General features: G+C 43.3%; 2 protein-coding genes across 4 annotated transcripts in view; both read left to right on the top strand.

The window, feature by feature from the left end:
• LOC138357609 (small ribosomal subunit protein uS12) overlaps positions 1–27,151 on the top strand; it is a 428,441-nt gene that overhangs the window by 31,526 nt on the left and 369,764 nt on the right. The gene's annotated exons all lie outside the window — the stretch shown is intronic.
• On the top strand, positions 1,091–27,151 carry LOC123764544 (uncharacterized). 3 transcript variants are annotated; one of them, XM_069314593.1, is made up of 5 exons: positions 1,159–1,212; positions 1,647–1,777; positions 19,112–19,951; positions 20,367–20,549; positions 26,565–27,151. In XM_069314593.1, exons 3-5 carry the CDS (start codon positions 19,151–19,153, stop codon positions 27,075–27,077), a joined length of 1,497 nt encoding a protein of 498 aa, XP_069170694.1. In that variant the 5' UTR covers positions 1,159–1,212; positions 1,647–1,777; positions 19,112–19,150; the 3' UTR covers positions 27,078–27,151. The 3 variants fall into 3 exon arrangements, with proteins under 3 accessions (XP_045608484.2, XP_069170694.1, XP_045608485.2); XM_045752528.2 differs by lacking the exon at positions 1,647–1,777 and having other exon boundaries at positions 1,091–1,212; XM_045752529.2 differs by lacking the exon at positions 1,647–1,777 and having other exon boundaries at positions 1,164–1,247.

Below are 27,151 nucleotides of genomic sequence, written 5' to 3'. Positions count from 1 at the left end.
GGTTCACGGCGGAAGAACACAGTGAATATAGAGAAAATATACAAATACAGTACAATTATTGAAGGGTTGGATAAGGTGGGAAATGGGTAAGACGAAAGGGGGAAGTAAGAGATGAGAAGGTAAGGGGGGGGGGGAAAGTAAAGGGTGTGGGGAGATAAGGACAAAAGGGAGTTGGGCAAGATAAGGGGGTAAGGGGAGGCGAGGTAAGGGATGAGAAGGTAAGAGAGGGTAAAGGTTAGGTGTTATTTGACCGTGTAATTATTGCTTAGTTGAGTAAACAAAAGGTATTGAAGGAAGGGTGCGATCTGGCCGTGTGAATATTAGCACGTTAGTGATTATTGACATAGCTCTTGAAACGTGGTGGAGGTAGGGTCCCTCGATTGTTTCAAGCGCGGGTTGGACATGCATATGAGTGGGATTGGCTGGTTATAAATAGGAGTTGCAAAGAGAAGCAAAGAATGGCAAACACTTCATCCGGCCCTGGGGATTTGTTTGGTTTGAGTTTCACTATTTGTTTAATTACATCCTCCCTGGTAACTGCTAAACCCGTCAACCTGTCCTCGTCCCCACCCACATAGACTTGTTCGGCTGAAGGTATTGTGTTAAGTTCATCTTTAGTAAATACAGATATAAAATATTTATTAAAAATACTACTCATCTCCTCGTCATTATCCGTTATTTGACCTGTCTCAGTTTTTAATGGACCTATCCTTTCCCTAGTCTTAGTTCGATATAACTGAAAAAAAACTTTAGGATTTGTCTTTGCTTGCTCTGCTATGCGAACTTCATAGTTTCTTTTTACCCTCCTTATCTCTTTTTTAACATTTCTAACCAGTTGTACGAATTTTTGTTCTAAACTGACTTCCCCATTCCTTATCCTTTTGTACCGAGCTCTCTTTCTACCTATAAGGTTCTTCAGATTCTTTGTTATCTATTACGGATCATTAGCATTCGATCTATTCAATTTGTATGTATACTACGTTCCTGTGCTTTGCTTAGAATATTTGTAAATAAGTTGTGTTTTGAATCCACATCGTAATCCCTTTTTACGTCACCATGGTGGAGCTCTCTTTATCATTCGACTTTGTGAACTTTGTGCACATGGCAGCTGCAGAGAAGGTGGTTATCAGCTGGTGATAAGTTATCTTGGCCACCTCAGTCGCCACCAGACGCCACCAGGCTGCCTCCCCACCACTCCCCGCACCAGTCCAAGTAATTACTTACAACCTAAACTATCTATATTTAAGGTGAATAATAAAGTGAATAAGCTTGTAGTCAGGTGTTCAAGTGTCACACGAAAGGACTCAGATTACTTTGTTGTTTCTCATCTGAAAGGAAAAGTGAACTTCCAGTATGAATTAGGTCCCGGTATTGCAGTCGGGTCCGTTCTCGAAGCACAGTCGAGAATTCCGGGTTCGAATCCCAGGCGGGACAGAAATGGTTGGGCACATTTTCTTTCACTGAATGAGCCTGTTCACCTAGCAGTAAGAAGGTACTCAGGAGTTAGTCAGCTTGTTGCGGGGTCAGTAATTCGACCTTGAAGGGAGCCAGGTCTTGATATAAGCATATAACGTGTATGAATACACTCTGGCTACCTGTCCCCTGACACACAATGAATTATTATTAATTATAATGAATGCCCCCAGCATGCAGGAGTGGTCATTAAGGTCAAGTGTGTACACACAGTGACCAGTGGTCACACCTCCCTCACCACTATACTCCTGGCACCTCCCTCACCACTATACTCCTGGCACCTCCCTCACCACTATACTCCTGGGTAGGCGGCTCCTGGGTTTTTATGTACCTCTCTTTTATATATCTTTTTATATATATTATACCTCTTTCTTATATACCTTTATATATATATAATATATATATATATATATATATATATATATATATATATATATATATATATATATATATATATATATATATATATATATATATATATATATTATTAAATATGACCGAAAAAGTAAGATTAATAATTCTAACACGAATTTTCTCGATCTTTCTTACGTTTCTTTTCACTGTTGATGGTAATTCAAAGATCAATTCTCCAAAATTCATTTTTATTTCTAGTCTGACGCGACACTTGAGCGCGTTTCGTAAAACTTATTACATTTTCAAAGACTTTAGTTTACACACACACACTCAACTTTAACTGAATAGAGCTTAAACATCTTTCGAGTTTTTATACCTACATTTGGGTGAAGTGACATGTTACAATAGTTTTGGATGAGGTGAAAATAAACTTTTAACACAAGACAGAACACGAAACAATGAAATACAAACAGGTATTAAAGGTAGGTAACTGCAGAAGGCCTATTTTTATTGGCCCATATTTCTAGATGCTTCTATATTGGAGCGGAGTCTTGAAGTGGGTAGAATATAGTTGTGCATTAATTGGCTGTTGATTGCTGGTGTTGACTTCTTGATGTGTAGTGCCTCGCAGACGTCGAGCCGCCTGCTATCGCTGTATCTATGGATGATTTCTGTGTTGTTTGCCAAGATTTCTCTGGTGATGGTTTGGTTGTGGGAAGAGACTATATGTTCCTTAATGGAGCCCTGTTGCTTATGCATCGTTAAACGCCTGGAAAGAGATGTTGTTGTCTTGCCTATATACTGAGTTTTTTGAGGCTTACAATCCCTAAGAGGGCATTTGAAGGCATAGACGACGTTGGTCTCTTTTAAAACGTTCTGCTTTGTGTCTTGGTGTTGGCAAAGGTGTTGACTTTTTAATGTGTAGTGCCTCGCAAACGTCAAGCCGTCTGCTATCGCTGTATCTATCGATGATTTCTGTGTTGTTTACTAGGATTTCCCACAACCAAACCATCGCCAGAGAAATCCTAGTAAACAACACAGAAATCATCGATAGATACAGCGATAGCAGACGGCTTGACGTTTGCGAGGCACTACACATTAAAAAGTCAACACCAGCAATCAACAGCCAATTAATGCACAACTATATTCTACCCACCTCAAGACTCCGCTCCAATATAGAAGCATCAAGAAATATGGACCAATAGGCTTTCTACAATCACTTTCATTCAATACCCATTGTTTCGTGTTCTGTCTTGTGTTGATGAAATTAATACCCTATTAATACCACCTCACCCCATCCACCTCACTCAAATGTAGATATAAACAAATCGGAGATGTGTAAGTTCTATTCAGTTGTGTATGTGTAAACTAAAGTCTTTGAAAATGTAATAAGTTTTACGAAACGCGCTCAAGTGTCGCGTCAGACTAGAAATAAAAATGAATTTTGGAGAATTGATTTTTGAATTACCACCAACAGTGAAAAGAAATGTACGAAAGATCGAGAAAATTCGTGTTAGAATTATTAATCTTACTTTTTCGGTCATATTTAATAATATATATATATATATATATATATATATATATATATATTTTATTAAATATGACCGAAAAAGTAAGATTAATAATTCTAACACGAATTTTCTCAATCTTTCGTACATTATGCTTCACTGTTGGAGGTAAATCAAAAATCACTTCTCCAAAATTCATTTTTATTTCTAGTCTGACGCGACACGGGCGCGTTTCGTAAAACTTATTACATTTTCAAAGACTTCACAAATACACAACTGATTAGAACTTGCGTTTCCCTGATTTTATATCTACATTTGAGTGAGGTGGGAAGGGTGATGTGGCATTACATTTGAGTAAGGTGGGAAGGATGATGTGGCATTAGAGGATATTAATAGGGTATTAAAAGTATCAACACAAGACAGAACACGAAACAATGGATATTGAATAGAAGTGTTTGTAGAAAGCCTATTGGTCCATATTTCTTGATGCTTCTATATTGGAGCGGAGTCTTGAGGTGGGTAGAATATAGTTGTGCAATAATTGGCTGTTGATTGCTGGTGTTGACTTCTTGATGTGTAGTGCCTCGCAAACGTCTAGCCGCCTGCTATCGCTGTATCTATCGATGATTTCTGTGTTGTTTACTAGGATTTCTCTGGCGATGGTTTGGTTATGGGAAGAGATTATATGTTCCTTAATGGAGCCCTGTTGTTTATGCATCGTTAAACGCCTAGAAAGAGATGTTGTTGTCTTGCCTATATACTGGGTTTTTTGGAGCTTACAGTCCCCAAGTGGGCATTTGAAGGCATAGACGACGTTAGTCTCTTTTAAAGCGTTCTGTTTCGTGTCTGGAGAGTTTCTCATGAGTAGGCTGGCCGTTTTTCTGGTTTTATAGTAAATCGTCAGTTGTATCCTCTGATTTTTGTCTGTAGGGATAACGTTTCTATTAACAATATCTTTCAGGACCCTTTCCTCTGTTTTATGAGCTGTGGAAAAGAAGTTCCTGTAAAATAGTCTAATAGGGGGTATAGGTGTTGTGTTAGTTGTCTCTTCGGAGGTTGCATGGCTTTTCACTTTCCTTCTTATGATGTCTTCGATGAAACCATTGGAGAAGCCGTTATTGACTAGAACCTGCCTTACCCTACAGAGTTCTTCGTCGACTTGCTTCCATTCTGAGCTGTGGCTGAGAGCACGGTCGACGTATGCGTTAACAACACTCCTCTTGTACCTGTCAGGGCAGTCGCTGTTGGCATTTAGGCACATTCCTATGTTTGTTTCCTTTGTGTAGACTGCAGTGTGGAAACCTCCGCCCTTTTCCATGACTGTTACATCTAGAAAAGGCAGCTTCCCATCCTTTTCCGTCTCGTAAGTGAAACGCAGCACGGAACTCTGCTCAAATGCCTCCTTCAGCTCCTGCAGATGTCTGACATCAGGTACCTGTGTAAAAATGTCGTCAACATACCTGCAGTATATGGCCGGTTTCAAGTTCATGTCGACTAAGACTTTTTGCTCGATGGTACCCATGTAGAAGTTTGCAAACAGGACACCTAGGGGAGAACCCATAGCGACCCCATCTACTTGCTTATACATGTGCCCATCCGGGCTCAAGAAGGGTGCCTCTTTAGTACAAGCTTGGAGTAGTTTCCTCAGAATACTTTCTGGCATGTCAAGAGGAGTACAGGCTGGATCACGATACACTCTGTCACGATACACTCTTTTCTAGATGTAACAGTCATGGAAAAGGGCGGAGGTTTCCACACTGCAGTCTTTTTTTTTTTTTTTTTTTTTTTTTTTTTTTTTTTTTTTTTTTTTTTTTTTTTTTTTTTTTTTTTTTTTTTTTTTTTAATAGGGAAGGGAGTACCACCTCTGGCTGGAAGAAGGGGGACCCATAGCCTCGGAGGAAACCACACATAACGCATTGGAAGGAATGTGTATTCCCTCCAATACAGTTTCTGTGTGCTTTTCTCCTACCACCCCCTTCCCTTTTTTTTTTTCCTTTATTGTGTATTTAAAGGTTACAAAACATACAAGACAAATGCCTAAAGGTTATGGATCTCTTGAAGCTCCTCCGCTTCTGGACAGGAACCGAGGACGCAGCAAGCATTTCCCCTCTGGATCGCCACACTGAGACGCTGAAATAAAAAACTGGAAGCCCTTGGGTCTCTGGTGACGTCAATGAGCTTGGACCCCAATTCCTTGAGAAATCCCAAGGCACTCTTGCCCCAGGGGCCATGCGTCTCAGACGCTATGGGAACAAAAGAGGTATTGACCTTCCAGTCGCCTGTACTTGAGTGATTTTGCTGTTTCCCTGTGGTTGGCCGCCCCACCTGCTTGATCAGCTCCGAAGTGTACATAGGTGTCAGCCAGGGTGGATACACATGTGTAGTCCCACACCAACTGTCTACCCTCCTTCCATGAGTATATGGTGATCCCATCAGGGCGAAGTGCTGCGAAATCCGGGTTTTGGACCCCTAGGATGCGAGGTTCTCTCTCCGCTGGGCACCCAGCTGAGACGAGGCTTCTCTTGATGATGTCATTGACCTCGTTGTGTCTTGCATGCCAGCCCTTTGTGCTTCCGCAATGCAACCCATGCAGTCCGTATTGGTCTGCTTCCACCCTGTTGCAAATACACTTGTATTCAGTGTGAATTGGGGCACCAAGGCGGAGGGCCACTGCTACACGAAGGGATTCTGGATCTAGGCGCGTGCCCATTGCTGACATGGGTACTGCCAGGAGGAAGTCTCCTGCATGGGGGGCACGCACTGCTCTGAGGCGGGCTTTCTCCTTGTCTGATGTTGCGACGCTTAGCATGGCATCAGCTACTTTTTCCACTAGAGGGTGGTCCCAGCCGGACTGTTTGTGTTGTTTTGTTGGCTCTATAATGGTTGCTGGGGCTGCAAGAACATTCCACTGATTTGAACATTCAGTGAAAGCAGGATCGTGTATTCCTGCTGAATCTCTCAGGGTTGCAGGTAAAATATCTCTGACGAGGTCGTGCGATGCATGAGAGGAGGAAAGGAAGGCTGGTAGAGCAATTTGGGAGGCTGTGCGGACACCAAGGCCGCCGAGTCTTACAGGAAGGGTTGCTTGCTCCCACTGAGAGTCGTCCAATGGCAGGTTCAGGACTTTCACCAGCATGGACCTCAGAAGGGTGTCATACACATTTAACTTAGGGCTGCTGTAGGATGGAGAACATCTCAGAAAGTAGGTCAACTTAGGGAGAGACAGGCATCTTGTAAGGAGAAAGAGAGCATCATGGGCATCAATCTTGTCAATCCTGTCCTGCATTCTCTTTAGGTCAGTGATTTTTGCAGCCAGGACCTCCTCGATTGCTCGTGGGCCAATGGGGGCACCCAGGAGAGTGCAGTCCGGTGGCTCGACAACGAGAATGTCTGGAAGAGCATTTTGTATTTGCCCAGTGATGTCTGGGTTGCGGGAGATTATTTCACATTTGGATGCATTGAGAATGAGGCCTAAGGCTGCTCCCTGCTCCTGGATTTTCCTTATATCCCCCAAAATGGTTTCCGGAGTTCCAGCTAGAGTGCCATCATCCAGGTACCAGATGTTTAGCTCGCTTCAGACTATCAGTGACCTCTTTGATAGCTAGGCAGAAAAGGAGGGGGGCTAAGGGGTCACCTTGTTGGACACCTTCACAGGAGTTTATTTCATGCTCCCCAAAAAGAAGCTTAGAGTCCCCACTGTAGCACGATCGGATGAATGGGTAAAGGGGACGGAAACGGTTGTGTACAGCCCTGAGGACAGCGTCTCGTCTGACTTGATTGAAGGCATTTTTGAAGTCAAGCTTTACTAGTGCCTTCTGGTCCGGGAGATCAACAATGTAAGCCCGCGCTGCATGTGCTGCAGCTTCACAACCTAGGGGAATCCCAAACCCGAGCTGATGAGGTTTCAGCAAGGTGGCTGCTTCCTGGCTGATAGATCTCACTGCAGCCTTAGCTACAAGGCGTCGGAGGGTGTTGCCAACGGCAATGGGCCTGATACCCCTATCCTTCTTTAGAGCACAGAGTGCTGCTCCATAAAAGACAGGCCTGATGTCCTCAGGGATGCCGCCAGCCAAACACATGTTGGAGAATCTGGTAAGTTCCACTAGAAGGTCCTTTGCAGCATCTCCAAGCACCGGGTTCAGCATTTGTTTGATGTGCTGGGGTCTTAGGCCTGTAAAGCCCCCTGCTGAACCTATTGGGAAAGACATGGCTGCTTTGTACACCTCAGATTCTCGAACAGTCAAGGGTTCTATGCCAGCATTGTTTTCCTGGGGATCCCTGCTGCTGTCCGGGGCTCTGGGTGGGTGTTTGTCTTGAAGAGCCTCTGCTGTCGTGGCGTTCCTGGGGGCAATAGTGTCATCGCTGGTCATGATTCTGATGGCACCTGTGGTATTGCCCTCTTCTATTTTCCTGGTGATCTGTGCTCTCATTTTGTGGTTCTCAGATGAGTTATTGTTGGTCGTCCTGCGGCTGGTGTTCTTGGCACGAGGGGGAAGGCGGACCAGGTTGTCTGCTCTGGGGAATTCATTAAGAGCTCTGATTACAGAGGTTGCTAAAGACTTGTCTCTCCTGGGCGGTAATGCTAGGCATGCATTCCCAAATAGAAGGAGATTGTGCCATGCTCCAATGGTTCTAGGAGCATTGTTGACCTTTGTCAGCAGACTGGTGAGTTTGGCTGCTGCTTGATGACGAGCAGCCTTGGGGATGTGGGGCAAGGTCCTGGTGGACGTCGCTTTGATTGCTTCAAGCAGATTATCTGCTGAAATGAAGTTGAGGGAGGTATTGTTCCTCGCTCCTGCAGCAGGTTGTCCATCGTCACTGCCCCGGGGCAGGCGCCTAGACCCTAGACAACCACCTGAATTGAGAGAATGATAGCGGACAGTTCCATTTGAATTGAGACGATACCGTCTGTCACACACTTGACAGTTTCCTCTTGGGTGGCCATCTTCTTGGTTGGAAAGAGGCTGTGTGTCAGGTGCGACATGTGCCATGCCTAGATGTGATGACGCCTGGCTGCCCACTGAGTGCACCCTCTCCTTCCCAGATGGAGAGTAACACGGCAAGCATTACCCTCCTGGGGGAGTTGGGCATGGCCTGGGCACCGTGTGTGGGTAGGCTGTGTGTTGATGGGCGGCTGGCTGGGTAGGGCGCAGGTAGCGGGGTGGGGGAAGATGGCGGGCGGGGGTGGTGGAGGGGGGGCACACGAGGGAGGCTGCCGTCACACTTGTTACACACTATCAAACACTCGGGGAAATCACTAGTGCACTTTGTTTTTAATATATATATATATATATATACACAACTTTAGAACACTTTCCCACCAGGAGATTCGAACCCTAGCCAGCACAGAAGCCTTACAGCAACTGGCATAACTACGCGTTTAACCCACTGCACCAAACTCAGACCCTTAAAGGAGATGGTAATTTCGGGGTATTTAAACCCCCCAAAGATCATCACCTCCCAAGGGCAACTAGAGTTAGTGAGGGGTCACTCACGTTCTTTCATCAAATTCCTGTTAATATGGGAGAACTCTGTGTCTATGCTTAATGCACAACTTGCCTAAACACACAAGAGAAGTCATACAACTTTAGAACACTTTCCCACCAGGAGATTCGAACCCTAGCCAGCACAGCTGGCTAGGCTAGGGTTCTGTGCTGGTTAGGGTTCGAATCTCCTGGTGGGAAAGTGTTCTAAAGTTGTATGACTTCTCTTGCGTGTTTAGGCAAGTTGTGCATTATATATATATATATATATATATATATATATATATATATATATATATATATATATATATATATATATATATATATATATATATATGTTGTACCTAGTAGCCAGAACGTCGTACTCGGCCTGCTATGCAAGGCCCGATTTGCCTAATAAGCCAAGTTTTCCTGAATGAATTTATTTTTTCTAATTTTTTTCTCATGAAATGATAAAGCTACCCATTTCATTATGTATGAGGTCAATTTTTTTTTATTGGAGTTAAAATTAACGTAGATATAGGACCGAACCTAACCAACCCTACCTAACCTAACCTAACCTATCTCTATAGGTTAGGTTAGGTTATACCGTTCTATAGGTTATATCGTTCTATAGGTTAGGACACTGTTCCTGGATACACATGTCTGTCAAATAAAGCAAGATCACTAACAGGAACATTTACATGTAGTACAGGCTTGGTAGGCTCAGTGGGTGGATGCTTTGGCTTAGTTGAAACTGTACTAGTGGTTTTACACTTAGGATTTGGACACTTCAATAACCTAACCTAACCTATCTCTATAGGTTAGGTTAGGTTAGGTAGCCTAAAAAGTTAGGTTAGGTTAGGTAAGTTAGGTAGTCGAAAGACAATTAATTCATGAAAACTTGGCTTATTAGGCAAATCTGGCCTTGCATAGTAGGCTGAAAAGTGCGTTCTGGCTACTAGGTACGACATATATATATATATATATATATATATATATATATATATATATATATATATATATATATATATATATATATATATGAATGAAAACTCACACCCCAGAAGTGACTCGAACCCATACTCCCAGGTGCAACGCAACTGGTAACTACAGGGCGCCTTAATCCACTTGACCATCACGGCCGTCAAAAGGAAGTGATAGCCGAGGCTATTTGAGCCACTTCCCCGACGACAACTCGGATGGTAATCTTGGGCATAGCATTTCACCAAATCACCTCATTCTTTGGGGCACACGTGAGGAACACAAATGCGAACAAGCCTGAATGGTCCCCAGGACTATATGCGAATGAAAACTCACACCCCAGAAGTGACTCGAACCCATACTCCCAGGTGCAACGCAACTGGTAACTACAGGGCGCCTTAATCCACTTGACCATCACGGCCGTCAAAAGGAAGTGATAGCCGAGGCTATTTGAGCCACTTCCCCGACGACAACTCGGATGGTAATCTTGGGCATAGCATTTCACCAAATCACCTCATTCTTTGGGGCACACGTGAGGAACACAAATGCGAACAAGCCTGAATGGTCCCCAGGACTATATGCGAATGAAAACTCACACCCCAGAAGTGACTCGAACCCATACTCCCAGGTGCAACGCAACTGGTAACTACAGGGCGCCTTAATCCACTTGACCATCACGGCCGTCAAAAGGAAGTGATAGCCGAGGCTATTTGAGCCACTTCCCCGACGACAACTCGGATGGTAATCTTGGGCATAGCATTTCACCAAATCACCTCATTCTTTGGGGCACACGTGAGGAACACAAATGCGAACAAGCCTGAATGGTCCCCAGGACTATATGCGAATGAAAACTCATGCTATGCTATGCCCAAGCATACCTATGAAATGCTATGCCCAAGATTACCATCCGAGTTGTCGTCGGGGAAGTGGCTCAAATAGCCTCGGCTATCACTTCCTTTTGACGGCCGTGATGGTCAAGTGGATTAAGGCGCCCTGTAGTTACCAGTTGCGTTGCACCTGGGAGTATGGGTTCGAGTCACTTCTGGGGTGTGAGTTTTCATTCGCATATAGTCCTGGGGACCATTCAGGCTTGTTCGCATTTGTGTTCCTCACGTGTGCCCCAAAGAATGAGGTGATTTGGTGAAATGCTATGCCCAAGATTACCATCCGAGTTGTCGTCGGGGAAGTGGCTCAAATAGCCTCGGCTATCACTTCCTTTTGACGGCCGTGATGGTCAAGTGGATTAAGGCGCCCTGTAGTTACCAGTTGCGTTGCACCTGGGAGTATGGGTTCGAGTCACTTCTGGGGTGTGAGTTTTCATTCGCATATAGTCCTGGGGACCATTCAGGCTTGTTCGCATTTGTGTTCCTCACGTGTGCCCCAAAGAATGAGGTGATTTGGTGAAATGCTATGCCCAAGATTACCATCCGAGTTGTCGTCGGGGAAGTGGCTCAAATAGCCTCGGCTATCACTTCCTTTTGACGGCCGTGATGGTCAAGTGGATTAAGGCGCCCTGTAGTTACCAGTTGCGTTGCACCTGGGAGTATGGGTTCGAGTCACTTCTGGGGTGTGAGTTTTCATTCGCATATAGTCCTGGGGACCATTCAGGCTTGTTCGCATATATATATATATATATATATATATATATATATATATATATATATATATATATATATATATATATATATATATATATATATATATATATTGTGACGGTAACGCGTTGGTGTTCGGCTGTTCAAAAGCTAGGGGTATGGCCTCGTCACATAGAAACAAAAAAAATAGAAAATCTGGAACTTCGTCTGTGGTAAGGTAATGAGAAGACACATAAAACACAAGTAAATTTAACAATGCGATTTTAATTACGTTAGAAAAAGCAAAATATGAATAAAATGGACATACAAATTCGTATAATAAAATCAATCAATCAAAATAATAAGAATAATCAAATGACAAAATGAAAAGTTACGTTAAGACAAGTGAGTAATAACAAGTGAACAATATACAATCAAATAAGAGGTGCAGGAATATTGGCTTTAAGCTATCACCTCTCTTAGTACACGTAAGCCACAGCTTAGTCTACCAAGGAGACGTGTTAACCTGATGAAAGCACTGGATATTCTGAGAGCGGTAGGTTGTGTGGCCCCAGACATCAGGTAGTGTGGGGGGGTGGAGGGCAGGTGCAGCTGGATACGCAGCCAATCAGCGAGGAGCAGGCGACAGACAGGTAGTTTGGCAGTTCGAGGTGGAGCAGGTGTTCCTGGCTGCATACGTTTTGCGCTCTGGCAAACCTTGGAGTGGTGTAGTTGTTGGATATTTCTTCCATAGTAGTTTTATATAGATGTATATATCGACGTATTTTTGGAGGGAAGAGCAGGCTCAATCTCTTGAAGGAGATTATCGTCACAACTCTCCCCCGAAGCCTGCGGTTCTGGAAGAAGTACGTCGTTATGTGGTGGAGTAATAGATGGAGTCGCTTCTACTTCATAAACTCTGGAGAGATCATTGGCTAAGATGTTGTCGGAATCTTGGTATAGTGTGTCTCCAGGTTGAATTTCTGCAGTTATCAAGCCCATAGTAGAAGACGTTGAGATGAGAAGTGGGCGTGCTGCAGGAGGTGTAGGGTGGTGTGGTCCGTGTTGATGGTAGACCAAGCACTTTTCAGGTGTGGAGTGAAGTGCTGGAGCTTCAGGATGATGAAGAGTAGCTCCTTGCCAATTGTTCCGTAGTTCCTTGTAGCAGTAGTCGCTGACAGGTGTATTCTCCTCGCCTCGTTGCTGCATCACGACACCACCAACGTCGGTACCACTGGCGTCGACATGGAGGATGAAGGGCTTATCTGACGAGGTGAGAGTGGAATTAGAATATGGCAAAGGAGCACTATTATTATCCTGAAAGTATTTGGGAAGATCATTAAGGATTTCGGAATTAGAAAGCACTGACTCCTTGTCAGTGCTTTCGGGAGGAGAAGCTGGGAAGGTCTCACTGTGGATGTAGGGTTCTGTGAAGGTAGAATAATTGATTAGGACAGTGGGAGGAGTACCATTATATTGCTTCAGGAGGTTGACGTGGCACAGCTGGGTCTTCCGCCGCCTATCTGGAGTCTCTATAACGTAGTTGTTGTTGCTTCTGCACTCTTTGACGCGGTAGGGTCCTGAAAACCTGTTTTGTAAAGGTGAACCTGGGATAGGGAAGTATGCTAGGACGAAGTCTCCCGGCTTAAATTTTCTTACTTTGCTGGTCTGGTCGTAATGAGTCTTCATCCTCTCCTGGGCTTTCAATAGATTATCATGGGCAAAACGGTGGACTCTCTCTAGAATGTGTTGAAGGTTTTGAAGAAACTGGGGCACATTCTGATGCTCACTGAAGGTGGCATCTCGGAGAGAGTCTTTGAAAGCCTTAAGGGGAGTACGGCACTTACGGCCGTAGAGCATCTCATAAGGAGATACTCCTAGGGACTCATTGGGAAGACTTCTGTAAATACACATTATAAGGTCGATTTGCTTATCCCAATCCTTAGAGGTTTCACTACAAAACTTTTTCAAGAGTGCTTTGATAGTCTGATGACTACGTTCAAGAGAACCCTGTGAAGCAGGATGATAGGGGCTGGACACGCAGCCAATCAGCGAGGAGCAGGCGACAGACAGGTAGTTTGGCGGTTCGAGGTGGAGCAGGTGTTCCTGGCTGCATACGTTTTGCGCTCTGGCAAACCTTGGAGTGGTGTAGTTGTTGGATATTTCTTCCATAGTAGTTTCATATAGATGTATATATCGACGTATTTTTAGAGGGAAAAGCAGGCTCAATCTCTTGAAGGAGATTATCGTCACAAAATATATATATATATATATATATATATATATATATATATATATATATATATATATATATATATATATATATATATATATATATATATATATATATATATATATATATATATATATATTTCATTGAATATGACCGCATATTCTGTATTTATTATTTTCTGGTTTAGGGCTTCTATCCCTCTAACTATTTTCTTAGCATCAGGGCTTAATTGAAATAGGAGTTCTCCAAAACTCATTTTCGTACTTTTAAGGTGAAGAAAAGAAGTGATTTACTATAGAGTGTATTACACTTATTTGTATAATTTGCACGACGTTTCGAACCTCCATGGTTCATTCTCAAGTGAACAGATCTTACAATACTAGTTGATTTTATACCCGCATTAGGTCAGGTGATAATACAATGAAGGTGAAAACATGGGGGGATACATAAGGGATAAACATAGGGGCTGCAGAAGGCTTATTGGCCCATACGAGGCATCTCCTATCTAAACACAAAGATTAATCCAGTGTAATTGGCCTGTTATGTTGGACATTGTCTTCTGTGTTGGCATCGATATGTTCTTGTCTTGTCCTTACTCTCATGGTGGGTAGAGTAAATAGTTCCGTGATTTGGGTGTTCATGGTAGGTCGCTCTATTCTTATGTGAATTGCCTCAAGAATTTGTAATCTTCTTGAATCTTGGGTTTTGTCTATTATGCAAGTATTCTTGTTCAACATTTCTCTTGTTAGAGTAATGTCATGGGCTTGTCTCATGTGATTCCTAGGGGCACCAGATTGAAGATGGCATGTCAAACGCCTCGTCAGCTTGGTCGACGTCATACCTATGTACTTACATTGAAGGTTACATCCTTCGTGGGGGCAAGTGTACATGTATACAACGCTTGACTGCTGTAGAGGGTTCTCCGTCGGCTTCGGGCTGTTTTTGATAAGGAGTTCGGAAGTCTTCTTGGTTTTGTAGAATATTATCAGGTTTATGTTTTGGTTAGGAGTAGTGCTTTTTACTCCTTTACGGATTATTTCTTTCATTATTCTTTCCTCTTTTATATGTTCACTGTGCATGGTTGATTTGTAATATAATTTTATTGGGGGTGTTGTGGTTTCTGTTCTAGGTTCTGAATTATACCAACGGTCCAAGTGTCTTCTTATAGCAGCGTTTATTTCCGCGTTGCTATATCCGTTGTTCACCAATACCTGAGTTACTCTTTCAAACTCTCTACTCACGTTGCTCCATTCAGAGCAGTGGGTAAGCGCTCGACGAATATAAGCATTGAGAACACTGGCTTTGTATCTTTGGGGGCACTCACTTCTACCGTTCAGGCATAATCCTATGTTGGTGGGCTTGGTATATACGTTGGTGCTTAAAGAGGTTCCTGTTTTTGTTATTAGTACATCCAAGAATGGCAGACTGTTATTTTCACTATTTTCATGTGTAAATCGGAGTACTGACTCTCTCTCTAGGTGTCTTTTTAGGTCAATTAGTTCATCTGAGTCTTTTACTATTACGAATATGTCATCTACATAACGGCAGTATACAGTTGGTTTTTGTCTGCTACTGAAGACCCTATCTTCGATGGTTCCCATATAAAAATTAGCAAATAAAACTCCTAAGGGGGAGCCCATTGTTACTCCGTCTATTTGTAAATACATGTCTCCTTGTGGACTGATGAAAGGGGCTTCCTTTGTACATGCTTCGAGAAGACTTTTCAAGTGTGGCTCAGGTATGTCTAATTTGGGGGTGCTCTCGTCTCTGTATACTCTGTCCAGTATCATTCCTATGGTTGTGTCGACTGGGACGTTGGTAAAAAGGGATTCAACGTCCAGGGAAGCGATGATTCCATCGGGCTGGGTAGATTTGATCAATTCTAGGAAATCTGCTGATGATTGTAGACTAAACTTACTTGGAGTGTATGGAGTTAGGAGTTCATTGAGTTTCTTTGCCAGGTGATAAGTTGGGGTTGGTATTTGGCTGATTATAGGGCGTAGTGGGTTACCTGGTTTATGCGTCTTAACATTGCCGTAGGCATATCCTAAGCCATAGTCGCCTTGAAGTTTATTGAAATGCACACTACCTTTCTTTGCGTTGATTGCTGTAATTGTTTTGTTTACTTTCCGCTTAAGGTCTTCTACGGGGTTCCTCGTGATTCGAGGAATAAGCCTTCTGCAGCCCCTATGTTTATCCCTTATGTATCCCCCCATGTTTTCACCTTCATTGTATTATCACCTGACCTAATGCGGGTATAAAATCAACTAGTATTGTAAGATCTGTTCACTTGAGAATGAACCATGGAGGTTCGAAACGTCGTGCAAATTATACAAATAAGTGTAATACACTCTATAGTAAATCACTTCTTTTCTTCACCTTAAAAGTACGAAAATGAGTTTTGGAGAACTCCTATTTCAATTAAGCCCTGATGCTAAGAAAATAGTTAGAGGGATAGAAGCCCTAAACCAGAAAATAATAAATACAGAATATGCGGTCATATTCAATGAAACATGTTTGAAAGAAAACCTGCTGCCAGTATACACCAATATAAACCCACATGACCCAGCAGTCCGCAATACAGAGTTTACCTATAGGTATAGGCAAGAGCTCATTCGGCATCAACTAAACAAGAAGAAGGAAGCCCTCCAAACCTTTACAGAGCAGGCGGAGCATCTGTTAAACAAATGGACCCAGTACGACATCCCTATCCAACTCAAGCAAACCATCAACAGTGAACTATTTAACCTGAAACAACAACATAAAACTCTTGTAGAAACAAAGACACTCCGTAAGTTAACATCCCTAAACGGTGGACAGCTAAAAATCCCTCGTCCTAAAGATGGCTACTTTAACCTGACTTCTTATGATCTTACCCAGGACCAACGAGACCTCTTAAATCTTGGTCTAAATTGTCAATTCTTATCTAAACCAAAGATGCATCAAAAACGCCTGGAAATCGAAATGCTTCTGGACGATATCCATAAGCTAGAAGACAACAAAAAAGTCATCACCACTGACACACTTCAAGCTGAACTACTTGCAGAAGCAGGGAAAAAACGAGGAACATATTCATCTACAATCTTAACCCCACGACTCAAAGAAGCAGCGAAACAACTAAAAAATCTGAAAGACGTAACAATAAGAAAAGCCGACAAAACAGCAGCATATGTATTGATTCCTACCCATGAATACATGAACAAAATTAGCGACATCCTAAGTGACGACTCCAAATTTCAACGAATCACGAGGAACCCCGTAGAAGACCTTAAGCGGAAAGTAAACAAAACAATTACAGCAATCAACGCAAAGAAAGGTAGTGTGCATTTCAATAAACTTCAAGGCGACTATGGCTTAGGATATGCCTACGGCAATGTTAAGACGCATAAACCAGGTAACCCACTACGCCCTATAATCAGCCAAATACCAACCCCAACTTATCACCTGGCAAAGAAACTCAATGAACTCCTAACTCCATACACTCCAAGTAAGTTTAGTCTACAATCATCAGCAGATTTCCTAGAATTGATCAAATCTACCCAGCCCGATGGAATCATCGCTTCCCTGGACGTTGAATCCCTTTTTACCAACGTCCCAGTCGACACAACCATAGGAATGATACTGGACAGAGTATACAGAGACGAGAGCACCCCCAAATTAGACATACCTGAGCCACACTTGAAAAGTCTTCTCGAAGCATGTACAAAGGAAGCCCCTTTCATCAGTCCACAAGGAGACATGTATTTACAAATAGACGGAGTAGCAATGGGCTCCCCCTTAGGAGTTTTATTTGCTAATTTTTATATGGGAACCATCGAAGATAGGGTCTTCAGTAGCAGACAAAAACCAACTGTATACTGCCGTTATGTAGATGACATATTCGTAATAGTAAAAGACTCAGATGAACTAATTGACCTAAAAAGACACCTAGAGAGAGAGTCAGTACTCCGATTTACACATGAAAATAGTGAAAATAACAGTCTGCCATTCTTGGATGTACTAATAACAAAAACAGGAACCTCTTTAAGCACCAACGTATATACCAAGCCCACCAACATAGGATTATGCCTGAACGGTAGAAGTGAGTGCCCCCAAAGATACAAAGCCAGTGTTCTCAATGCTTATATTCGTCGAGCGCTTACCCACTGCTCTGAATGGAGCAACGTGAGTAGAGAGTTTGAAAGAGTAACTCAGGTATTGGTGAACAACGGATATAGCAACGCGGAAATAAACGCTGCTATAAGAAGACACTTGGACCGTTGGTATAATTCAGAACCTAGAACAGAAACCACAACACCCCCAATAAAATTATATTACAAATCAACCATGCACAGTGAACATATAAAAGAGGAAAGAATAATGAAAGAAATAATCCGTAAAGGAGTAAAAAGCACTACTCCTAACCAAAACATAAACCTGATAATATTCTACAAAACCAAGAAGACTTCCGAACTCCTTATCAAAAACAGCCCGAAGCCGACGGAGAACCCTCTACAGCAGTCAAGCGTTGTATACATGTACACTTGCCCCCACGAAGGATGTAACCTTCAATGTAAGTACATAGGTATGACGTCGACCAAGCTGACGAGGCGTTTGACATGCCATCTTCAATCTGGTGCCCCTAGGAATCACATGAGACAAGCCCATGACATTACTCTAACAAGAGAAATGTTGAACAAGAATACTTGCATAATAGACAAAACCCAAGATTCAAGAAGATTACAAATTCTTGAGGCAATTCACATAAGAATAGAGCGACCTACCATGAACACCCAAATCACGGAACTATTTACTCTACCCACCATGAGAGTAAGGACAAGACAAGAACATATCGATGCCAACACAGAAGACAATGTCCAACATAACAGGCCAATTACACTGGATTAATCTTTGTGTTTAGATAAGAGATGCCTCGTATGGGCCAATAAGCCTTCTGCAGCCCCTATGTTTATCCCTTATGTATCCCCCATGTTTTCACCTTCATTGTATTATCACCTGACCTAATGCGGGTATAAAATCAACTAGTATTGTAAGATCTGTTCACTTGAGAATGAACCATGGAGGTTCGAAACGTCGTGCAAATTATACAAATAAGTGTAATACACTCTATAGTAAATCACTTCTTTTCTTCACCTTAAAAGTACGAAAATGAGTTTTGGAGAACTCCTATTTCAATTAAGCCCTGATGCTAAGAAAATAGTTAGAGGGATAGAAGCCCTAAACCAGAAAATAATAAATACAGAATATGCGGTCATATTCAATGAAACATGTTTGAAAGAAAACCTGCTGCCAGTATACACCAATATATATATATATATATATATATATATATATATATATATATATATATATATATATATATATATATATATATATAAAACTGTCAACGCTCGATTCCCGATGGTCCAACTGGCTGGGCATTGTTCTCACATTTAGGCTCCTTGTCCTCATACTCTGCTGCAAGTACAATATATTTATCCTGGCTTAGCGCTTTCTCCTCATAATTATCTGAACTTTTAACAGAAGACTATAGGACGGTGGTGAGGTGTTGCCGGTGGCCCCATGGACGTGCTGGAGTGCAAGGTGTGCTTCGAGTCTTACAACTCCGTCAACAGGAAACCCCGCTCCTTCAGATGCGGCCACACCTTTTGTTCAGTGTGTCTGGAGGACATGTTGGTGCGGGGGTCGTGCTCGTGCCCCCGCTGCCGCCACGACCACAACGCTCTCTCGCTTAACGATATCCCTGTTAACTACAGCATCTTGTCGCTCATAGATGCCGTCGAGAGCTCTTCTGTAGACCTGTCAGAGTTGTGTGCACCCGAGGCGCCCGTCAGGACCCCCAAGACCACGGCGGGCGTCTGTGATGACCACGGCAATCATTTAGTTTTCTTCTGTACAAATTGCGACAAATTTATCTGTCGTGACTGTACCATCCTGGACCACCCGAAGGTGGATCACAGCGTAATCACCATTAAGAACTTGTTATCCCAGAAGAAAGAAGAAAACAAGGCAGCTGTTGAGACAGTAAAACAGCAGAGTAAACAAGAAATGGATGATCTCCTGAAATACTTGGATGAACTACGGGTTGAAACGAACATGCTTGACAAACTAAATGAACAGATTAAGAAGGCGATGGTGCTGAGTGTGGAGGAGCAGGACCGCGTGAAGCAGGCCATGACAGCAGCAGACCAGGTGCCGCTCCAGCTGTCGGCCGTCACACGCGCTATGGACGAGGCTTCAACCTTAGACGATGTCAACAACGCTGCTACTAGAACCAGGGGCATTAAGCAGCACTTTGAACAAATGGTTATTGACAACACAACAAGACTTATGTCTCACGAAAACAGGAACAACTTTCTTAAAGTAAGTAATACAATGCGAGCAGTCAAACTTCACAGATATTTATGAACTCTCAGGTATGCGATTTTCGTAATGCTAGCTTATGCATTTAAACAAGTTATTTAGGAATATGTTCTTGGATAAATTAGAACTTAGCAGCCTCACAGTCATATGAGAACTGTTCATAACACTCCTTATTAAGTCCTAAATATTAAAGTATTTTAACATATATTATGTTCTCTGAACTAATAATACAGCAAGAACGACCATTAAAATCCATTTAATTTACAATTCAGATATATAAAGTACACATCTACATGTCTATCAATAGAATATCTGTTTGTCTAAGGTTGTAGACAAATACAGGTATTATACAATACAGGCTAATAGACTTTCGAGACCGGCAGTATGAATGTGACTGAGATTGTTTTTTTTGCAGTGGCTGATGATGATGATCTCTGGTTGTGAGGTGCGTGAGGGCGCGGGCGGCGGGCGTGCCATCTACCTGCTGCAGGAGGGTGATGGCGCCACCCGCAGCGCGCCCATCACCCTGCTCCATGGCCGCCTCCACCTTCACGCTCTCTCTAGTAAACAACCTCCAGACGACGCTCTCGTCCTCCCTGTAAGTCACACATACACATTTCCTTCCTGTCCTCATCCGCCTTACAGGCCTCTCTCGACGCCGCACCGAGCCACAGTGGGTCGTCTTTCCATTTCCTCCCTGTCCTCATCCGCCTTGGCTCCAACCTTGACACCTCTGCAGCCTGGGGGCCGCTGGACAATTAACATAGCGCGATATATTGCTGTCAGGCTCTTCAGTTGGGGTCCCACACAAGTTGATGCGATTTTCCCGTTCTCCTGTTGTATGGACTTGGACTAATTTTGAATTAAATATTTACACATTTCTTGAACATTTGTTAAAGAATTGTCTCTGAATTCACGTATCTTTTCGCACTCCATCAATATAGTGACGGAGGGTGTGCGAATAATTTAGTTGACAGATTACATTTGGTCAGGTCTACATCAGCAGGTAATGAACATTCCTAGACACTTACAATTTGAAATTTCAAGAACAAAAGTGTGGGGGTTTTCTTTTTTGCTTTCACGACTGCAATACGTACGTCGCCAATGTACATGTGGCAGACGCTTCACGAAGCTGTCGGAATTTGCAGAATAGAAAATACGAGAGCAACCGTACAGGGCCTGGGAGCAAGGTCGAGTTAGAGTCCTTGAGGGTCTCTTCTCAGACTAGTCTCACCTGGTCCTGGTCCACGTTGATCGTTGGAATCTCCTCAATGATTTAACACTTTAAGGGACTCCTAGGGGTCCTCATCACATGTATAGTTTAGTGAGTAATAGGCAACTCGGTGTTGAAGACACTTAGAGCTGAAGGCTTGAGTAAATAGTTGGCAGTATTCAGAAGTGGTTCAACGGAAACACCGCATAAAGCTTAACAGTAGTTTATTTACTAACTTAACCACTAATACAAAGGGTGCTTGATTTACTTTAGATTGGCGTCAGCAAAGCTATGGTTATATTAGCGAGACTCTTGACGTCTGGCTAAACGACTCGTATCCACTCGTGGAGTAACACCTAACTTAACACAGTTGACAGCCAATCATTAACACGGCAACCTAACTGCCGGTATGCAAAGGGATCCCAAGAGTTCCAACCGGATACTCGGTAATGATGATATACAATAAACACAACTACACTGTCAATGGGACAGGCAATAACATGTACAATAATAATGTCACACAATAACTAAATGTGTGGTGTATGTGATGCTCACATTCACAGACGAGTGAAATGCCGTGATACCACACAGATAAACACGCATTCACCGTCGATTCACCTATGACCTGTGACAGGTATGAGAAGGTGAGAACTGTGGTTGATCCCTCAGATCAACACAGACACAATAAAACAATGACAAGATCTTGTACTTACAGATAGGGTACCTTTCCTTACTCACTCACTCAGGCACATTTATACAAGCACTCGTAGGTGGCCTGACAGCTGGCTTCGCTCGTAGACACGGAGGGTACTTGCAGTAGGGCGGGCTGTATGCTTAACAGACAGACACACACACACACACTGGCATTGGCGATGAGTAAGGTGGTGACGTCACGTAGTAGTGAGGGCGGCGGCGGCGCTCGAGGTACTGGGGTACACACTCGTAGCGGCTGTGGTACCATGCAGGTACACTTGTGGTAAAGTCACACACAGGATACTTAGGCGGCAGCACTGCCTTAGTTCACTCTAAGTCACTCACAACGATCTTTGTCACCAGGGGTTACCTGATACCAGTCTGTTTCGCTCTGGAGATTTGTCACTTTAGGCTTCTGAATAATATATTCACACTCGTGATTCTGGGCGAGTGTGTCATATAATCTTCAGACGCTGAGTTAACTTGACGGTGAGGAATAGACAGTGTTCTTCTATCTATTGGCCGTTAGATAGAACAGGACACGTCCTCTATGCAAGAGATCCCTCACAAGAATGGGTTTTTGCCTGAAGCTCAGGGCGTCTTGTGGCACACACAAGGGGATTACAATTTGACCAATGGCATTGCAGAAAATGAGCGGGAACCAATCATATTAGCTCGTTCGATGAGCAGTAGGAGTGACGTCATGAACACGTCACGACCATAGCTGTTATTCACCATCGCGCCGGTTGACCCCAGAGGTCAGACGCTGCTAGCGTCTCCCCTCTGTCCCACGCTCCACCACCGATGTACTCACTAACCCTGTGGCAAGTATGCTTAACTCCCTGTATCTACTTCCTGCCTGGACATACGGCGGCCTCCGTATTATAAAAGTGTTCCTGGTTAAGTGGGCATTCTGGAGATACCCAACATGCCAGGTCACTATCCTGGGTTAACAGAAATAGGACCTTGTGCACAAGATCGGTGCACTGTGCACAGCAATGAGCCATTCCAGTCAGCTGTGGGAGAATCTTGAGAGGCACTCCCTCACAAAAAGATTATAGATTCAAGCTAAGGCAACAAAGATGTCGAAAAAAATGTATCAAGTTTTCTTTTACAAAGAGAATGGTAGATGATTTGGAGCAAGTGAGAAGGCGTTGGACCCCATACCCATCCTGTGGGCGGCGGTGGACCCCATACCCATCCTGTGGGCGGTGGTGGACCCCATACCCATCCTGTGGGCGGTGGTGGACCCCATACCCACCCAACTGGGCGGCAGCTTTACAGTCATGTGCAGCTGCACCTACAGTAAGCAAGCCGCGCAACCCGTCCTCGACTCAAGTCCATTACATTCAGCGGTCGACCCCACAGACGCATTCATACATTTTAACATGCTATTCATTCAAAACGGGAATTTTCTCAAATATAAATTAATATTATAATATATTAATATATTGTGCATATATTTGCATAGTTTAGGTTAGGTTAGGTGTTAACCAAACCACACACTAGAAAGTGAAGGGACGACGATTCCATTCTCAACCATTCGATTGGGACTTGAGAACCATTCTCAAGTCGATTGAGAATGGTCCAGGACGGACCGAAACGTCGTCATCCCTTCACTTTCTAGTGTGTGGTTTGGTCAACATATTTCAGCCACGTTATTGTGACTCCTCGTCTGCCTTAGGTTAGGTGTTTAGGTTCTGTTGGCGATTATTTGTATTTGTAGTACGTGGGTGAAGCATTTATAGCGTTGTGGTTCGAACAAAATTCGTCAGTGAAGCACTTGTTCCGGATATGTTCGAACGTCAGCAGTTGTGAGTCGTGTGTAAACCGCTTTTCATTCATAAACAGGGGGTTTGGCGGGTGGATGGAATCACTTTTGGATCTTTGTTTGGAGGACGGGCTGCGACAAGGTGAATACTTGTTCCGGAAGTGTTCGAATGAAATCAGTTGTGCAGCCCGTCCTCCAAACAAAGACCCAAGAGTGATTCCATGCACCCGCCAAACCCCCTGTTTATGAATGAAAAACGGTTTACACACGACTCACAACTGATTTCGTTCGAACACTTTCGGAACAAGTGCTTCACTGACGAATTTTGTTTGAACCACAATGCTGTAAATGCTTCACCCACGTACTACAAATGCAAATAATCGCCAACAGAACCTAAACACCTGACCTAACCTATCCTATGCCTATATATACACAATATGCTAATATGTTATAATATTCCTGACAGCTGAGTTGACAGCGCTTCGGATTCGTAGTCCTGAGGCTCCGGGTTCGATCCCCGGTGGAGGCGGAAACAAATGGGCAGAGTTTCTTTCACCCTGTTGCCCCTATTCACCTAGCAGTAAATAGGTACCTGGGAGTTAGACAGCTGCTACGGCCTGCTTCCTGGGAGTGTGTAACAAACAGGAGGCCTGGTCGAGGACCGGGCCGCGGGGACGCTAAGCCCCGAAATCATCTCAAGATACCCTGTACGGGATGGGGTCAACAAGTGGAATGCACTGAAAGAAAAAAACGTGGAAAAACTGCTGCTATCCACAAGTTTAAACCCAATTTCGACTAAGAATTTGAATGTCACAAGGTTAATAAGGCAACCCGTTCTCGCACTTGCTTATAGTCAATATTGGCTTATTTAATAAGTGCATATGTGACATACTAATTGATTGTGAATATTTTAGTTTACCTTGAAAAGCTTCATAGAAAACACCGACCTCACCTAACCTTCTTAGTATGTTAAGATAAGCATCTTATTGCTTCTTAATTACAATTATTACTTAACCTATACCGTTGATAGGTTAAGTAATAATTGTAAATAAGAAGCAATAAGATGCTTATCTTAACATACTAAGAAGGTTAGGTGAGGTCGGTGTTTTATATGAAGCTTTTCAAGGTAAACTAAAATATTCACAATCAATTAGTATGTCACATATGCACTTATTAAATAAGCCAATATTGACCATAAGCAAGTGCGAGAACGGGTTGCATAGGCGGGGCATTCCTAGAGCTACACCTCATCCCTGGTAGACACTGTGAGGTAAGCACTCACACTCACAGTCTGGAAACTGGAACATGCTGGAGGGGTGACAGAGACTTCTGACATGGAGGAAGATTTGCTGACAGATGAGGGACAGTAAACAGAGACAGTGTATCTGACTGGAGGAGTGTTACTAGCGGAGTACCGCAAGGTTCAGTTCTTGCACCAGTAATGTTCATTGTCAACATAAACCATCTACCAGAAGGAATACAGAATTATATGAACCTGTTTGCTGATGATGCTAAGATACTGTGGAAGAGAGGATCGCAGCCGATTGTAATGCCGTTCAAATTGATCTATGTAAAATAAGTGCTTGGAGCGTCAAATGGCAAGTGGAATTCAACGTGAATAAATGTCATGTTATAGAATGTGGAATCTGATAAAATAGACCACACACAGCTTACAAATTATGTGGAAAGGAATTACAAAACTCTGATAAAGAACGAGACCTAGGAGTGGTTATGGATAGTAAGCTGTCGCCAGAGGAACCCAAGACAGCATTGCAAGAGGAGTGTATGCGTCGCTTTCCAACTTCAGACTTACTTTTAATTATATTGATGTTTAAATACTAAAGAAAAAGTTCATGACTTTTGTGAGACCAAAATTGGAATATGCAGCAGTTGTATGGAGGCCAAATCTCAAGACGCACATAAATAAACTGGAAAAGGTGCAGTGTGGCATGTTACAAAGTGGCTTCCGGAACTGAGAAACAAGTTACGAGGAGAGACTAGAGGCGTTAAACATGCCAAAACTAGAAGATAGAAGAAAGAGGTGATATGATCACCACTTACAAAATAGTAATAGGAATCGACCACATTGGCAAAGAGGAACTCCTGACACCAGCAACTTCACAAACAATTGGACACAGATTCAAGCTAAGGAAACAAAGGTGCCGAAAAAAAATAGAAACTTTTCTTTTGGAAAGAGTGGCAGACGGTTGGAACAAGCTAAGTGAGAAGGTGGTGGAGGCCAAGACTGTCAGTAGTTTCAAAGCGTTATACGACAGAGTGCTGAGAAAATGGGACACCACGAGCGTAGCTCTCATCTTGTAACTACACTTAGACAATTAATTATACACACACAGCTTTAGGGAGCTAAACCTCATGTCCCCTTTAAGACAAGAGTAAGAGGAGACATGATAACCACCTACAAAATTCTCAGGGAAATTGACAGGGTAGACAAAGACAAACTCTTTAGCGGGATGAACACGAACAAGGGGACACAGGTGGAAACTTAGTACCCAAATGAGCCACAGAGATAGAAATAATTTTTTCAGTCTCAGAGTAGTTTACAAATGGAATGCATTAAACAGTGATGTGGTGGAGGCTGACTCCATACTCAGTTTCAAATGTAGATATGATAGAGCCCAGTAGGCTCAGGAATCTATACACCAGATGATTGACAGTTGAGAGGAGGGACCAAAGAGCCAAAGCTCAACCCCCGCAAGCACAACTAGGTAAGTACCCACACACGAGACAACCCTAAGGTAATGTTTATGTCGTGTCCAGCCTTCTACTTAACTCAGTAATCCTCCGACACTTTATTGCCTAGATACTCATTCATTATTGTGTGTTCGTGGTAAGGCATCATTGATAATGAACATGTACAATGCTTATTTATATCACGTATATAATCTGCCAATTAGACCATAATATTGTGTGCACAGTACGGTCGAGTGCGGAGTCTGGTGGAGGCGTCGTCAGCGCTGACCTTCCTGCAGCTGGCATGGGGTTCCACCATCACCAGCCGGATCTACATCCGTCTTCGAAGCCAAACCCAACGGAGCCATAATTTCCTGCTGCTGTGCACGGGTGAGCGCGGGTTCACCTACAGAGGTTCCCACTTCCTCCAGGCGCACTGGCTGGGTCGCTGCGGGGAATACGTCGAGTGTGGCGACTACGAGCTCGACAACGGGTCCGGGGGCGCGCCTCTGGTAGATGCTCTTGAGTACGACGGCGAACTGAAGCAACCCATCGAGTGCGGGGTGGTGAGTGCCAGGAGTCGGGCCACCAAGACCGCCTCCATGTTCAAGATCTACACCAGAGATTCTCCCGGTTATTTTGACAAAGGTGTCTTCGGCATGGTGGAGACTGGAATGGATGTCATGAGAGAGGCTCTCACTCAGAAAGACATCATGAATGTTGAAGTGTGGGACTGCGGGGTTGTGATTCCTTTTTGACAGCTGATTGGCATATATAACTTAGGGTGACTGCAATAAATTTAAATAATATTTAATATATATATAATTCATAA

This window comes from Procambarus clarkii, chromosome 79 (assembly GCF_040958095.1).
Source record: "Procambarus clarkii isolate CNS0578487 chromosome 79, FALCON_Pclarkii_2.0, whole genome shotgun sequence".
Taxonomy (NCBI): Eukaryota; Metazoa; Arthropoda; class Malacostraca; order Decapoda; family Cambaridae; genus Procambarus; species Procambarus clarkii.
Note: the sequence above shows the minus strand (reverse complement) of the source record. Positions and strands in the feature narration are given on the sequence as shown.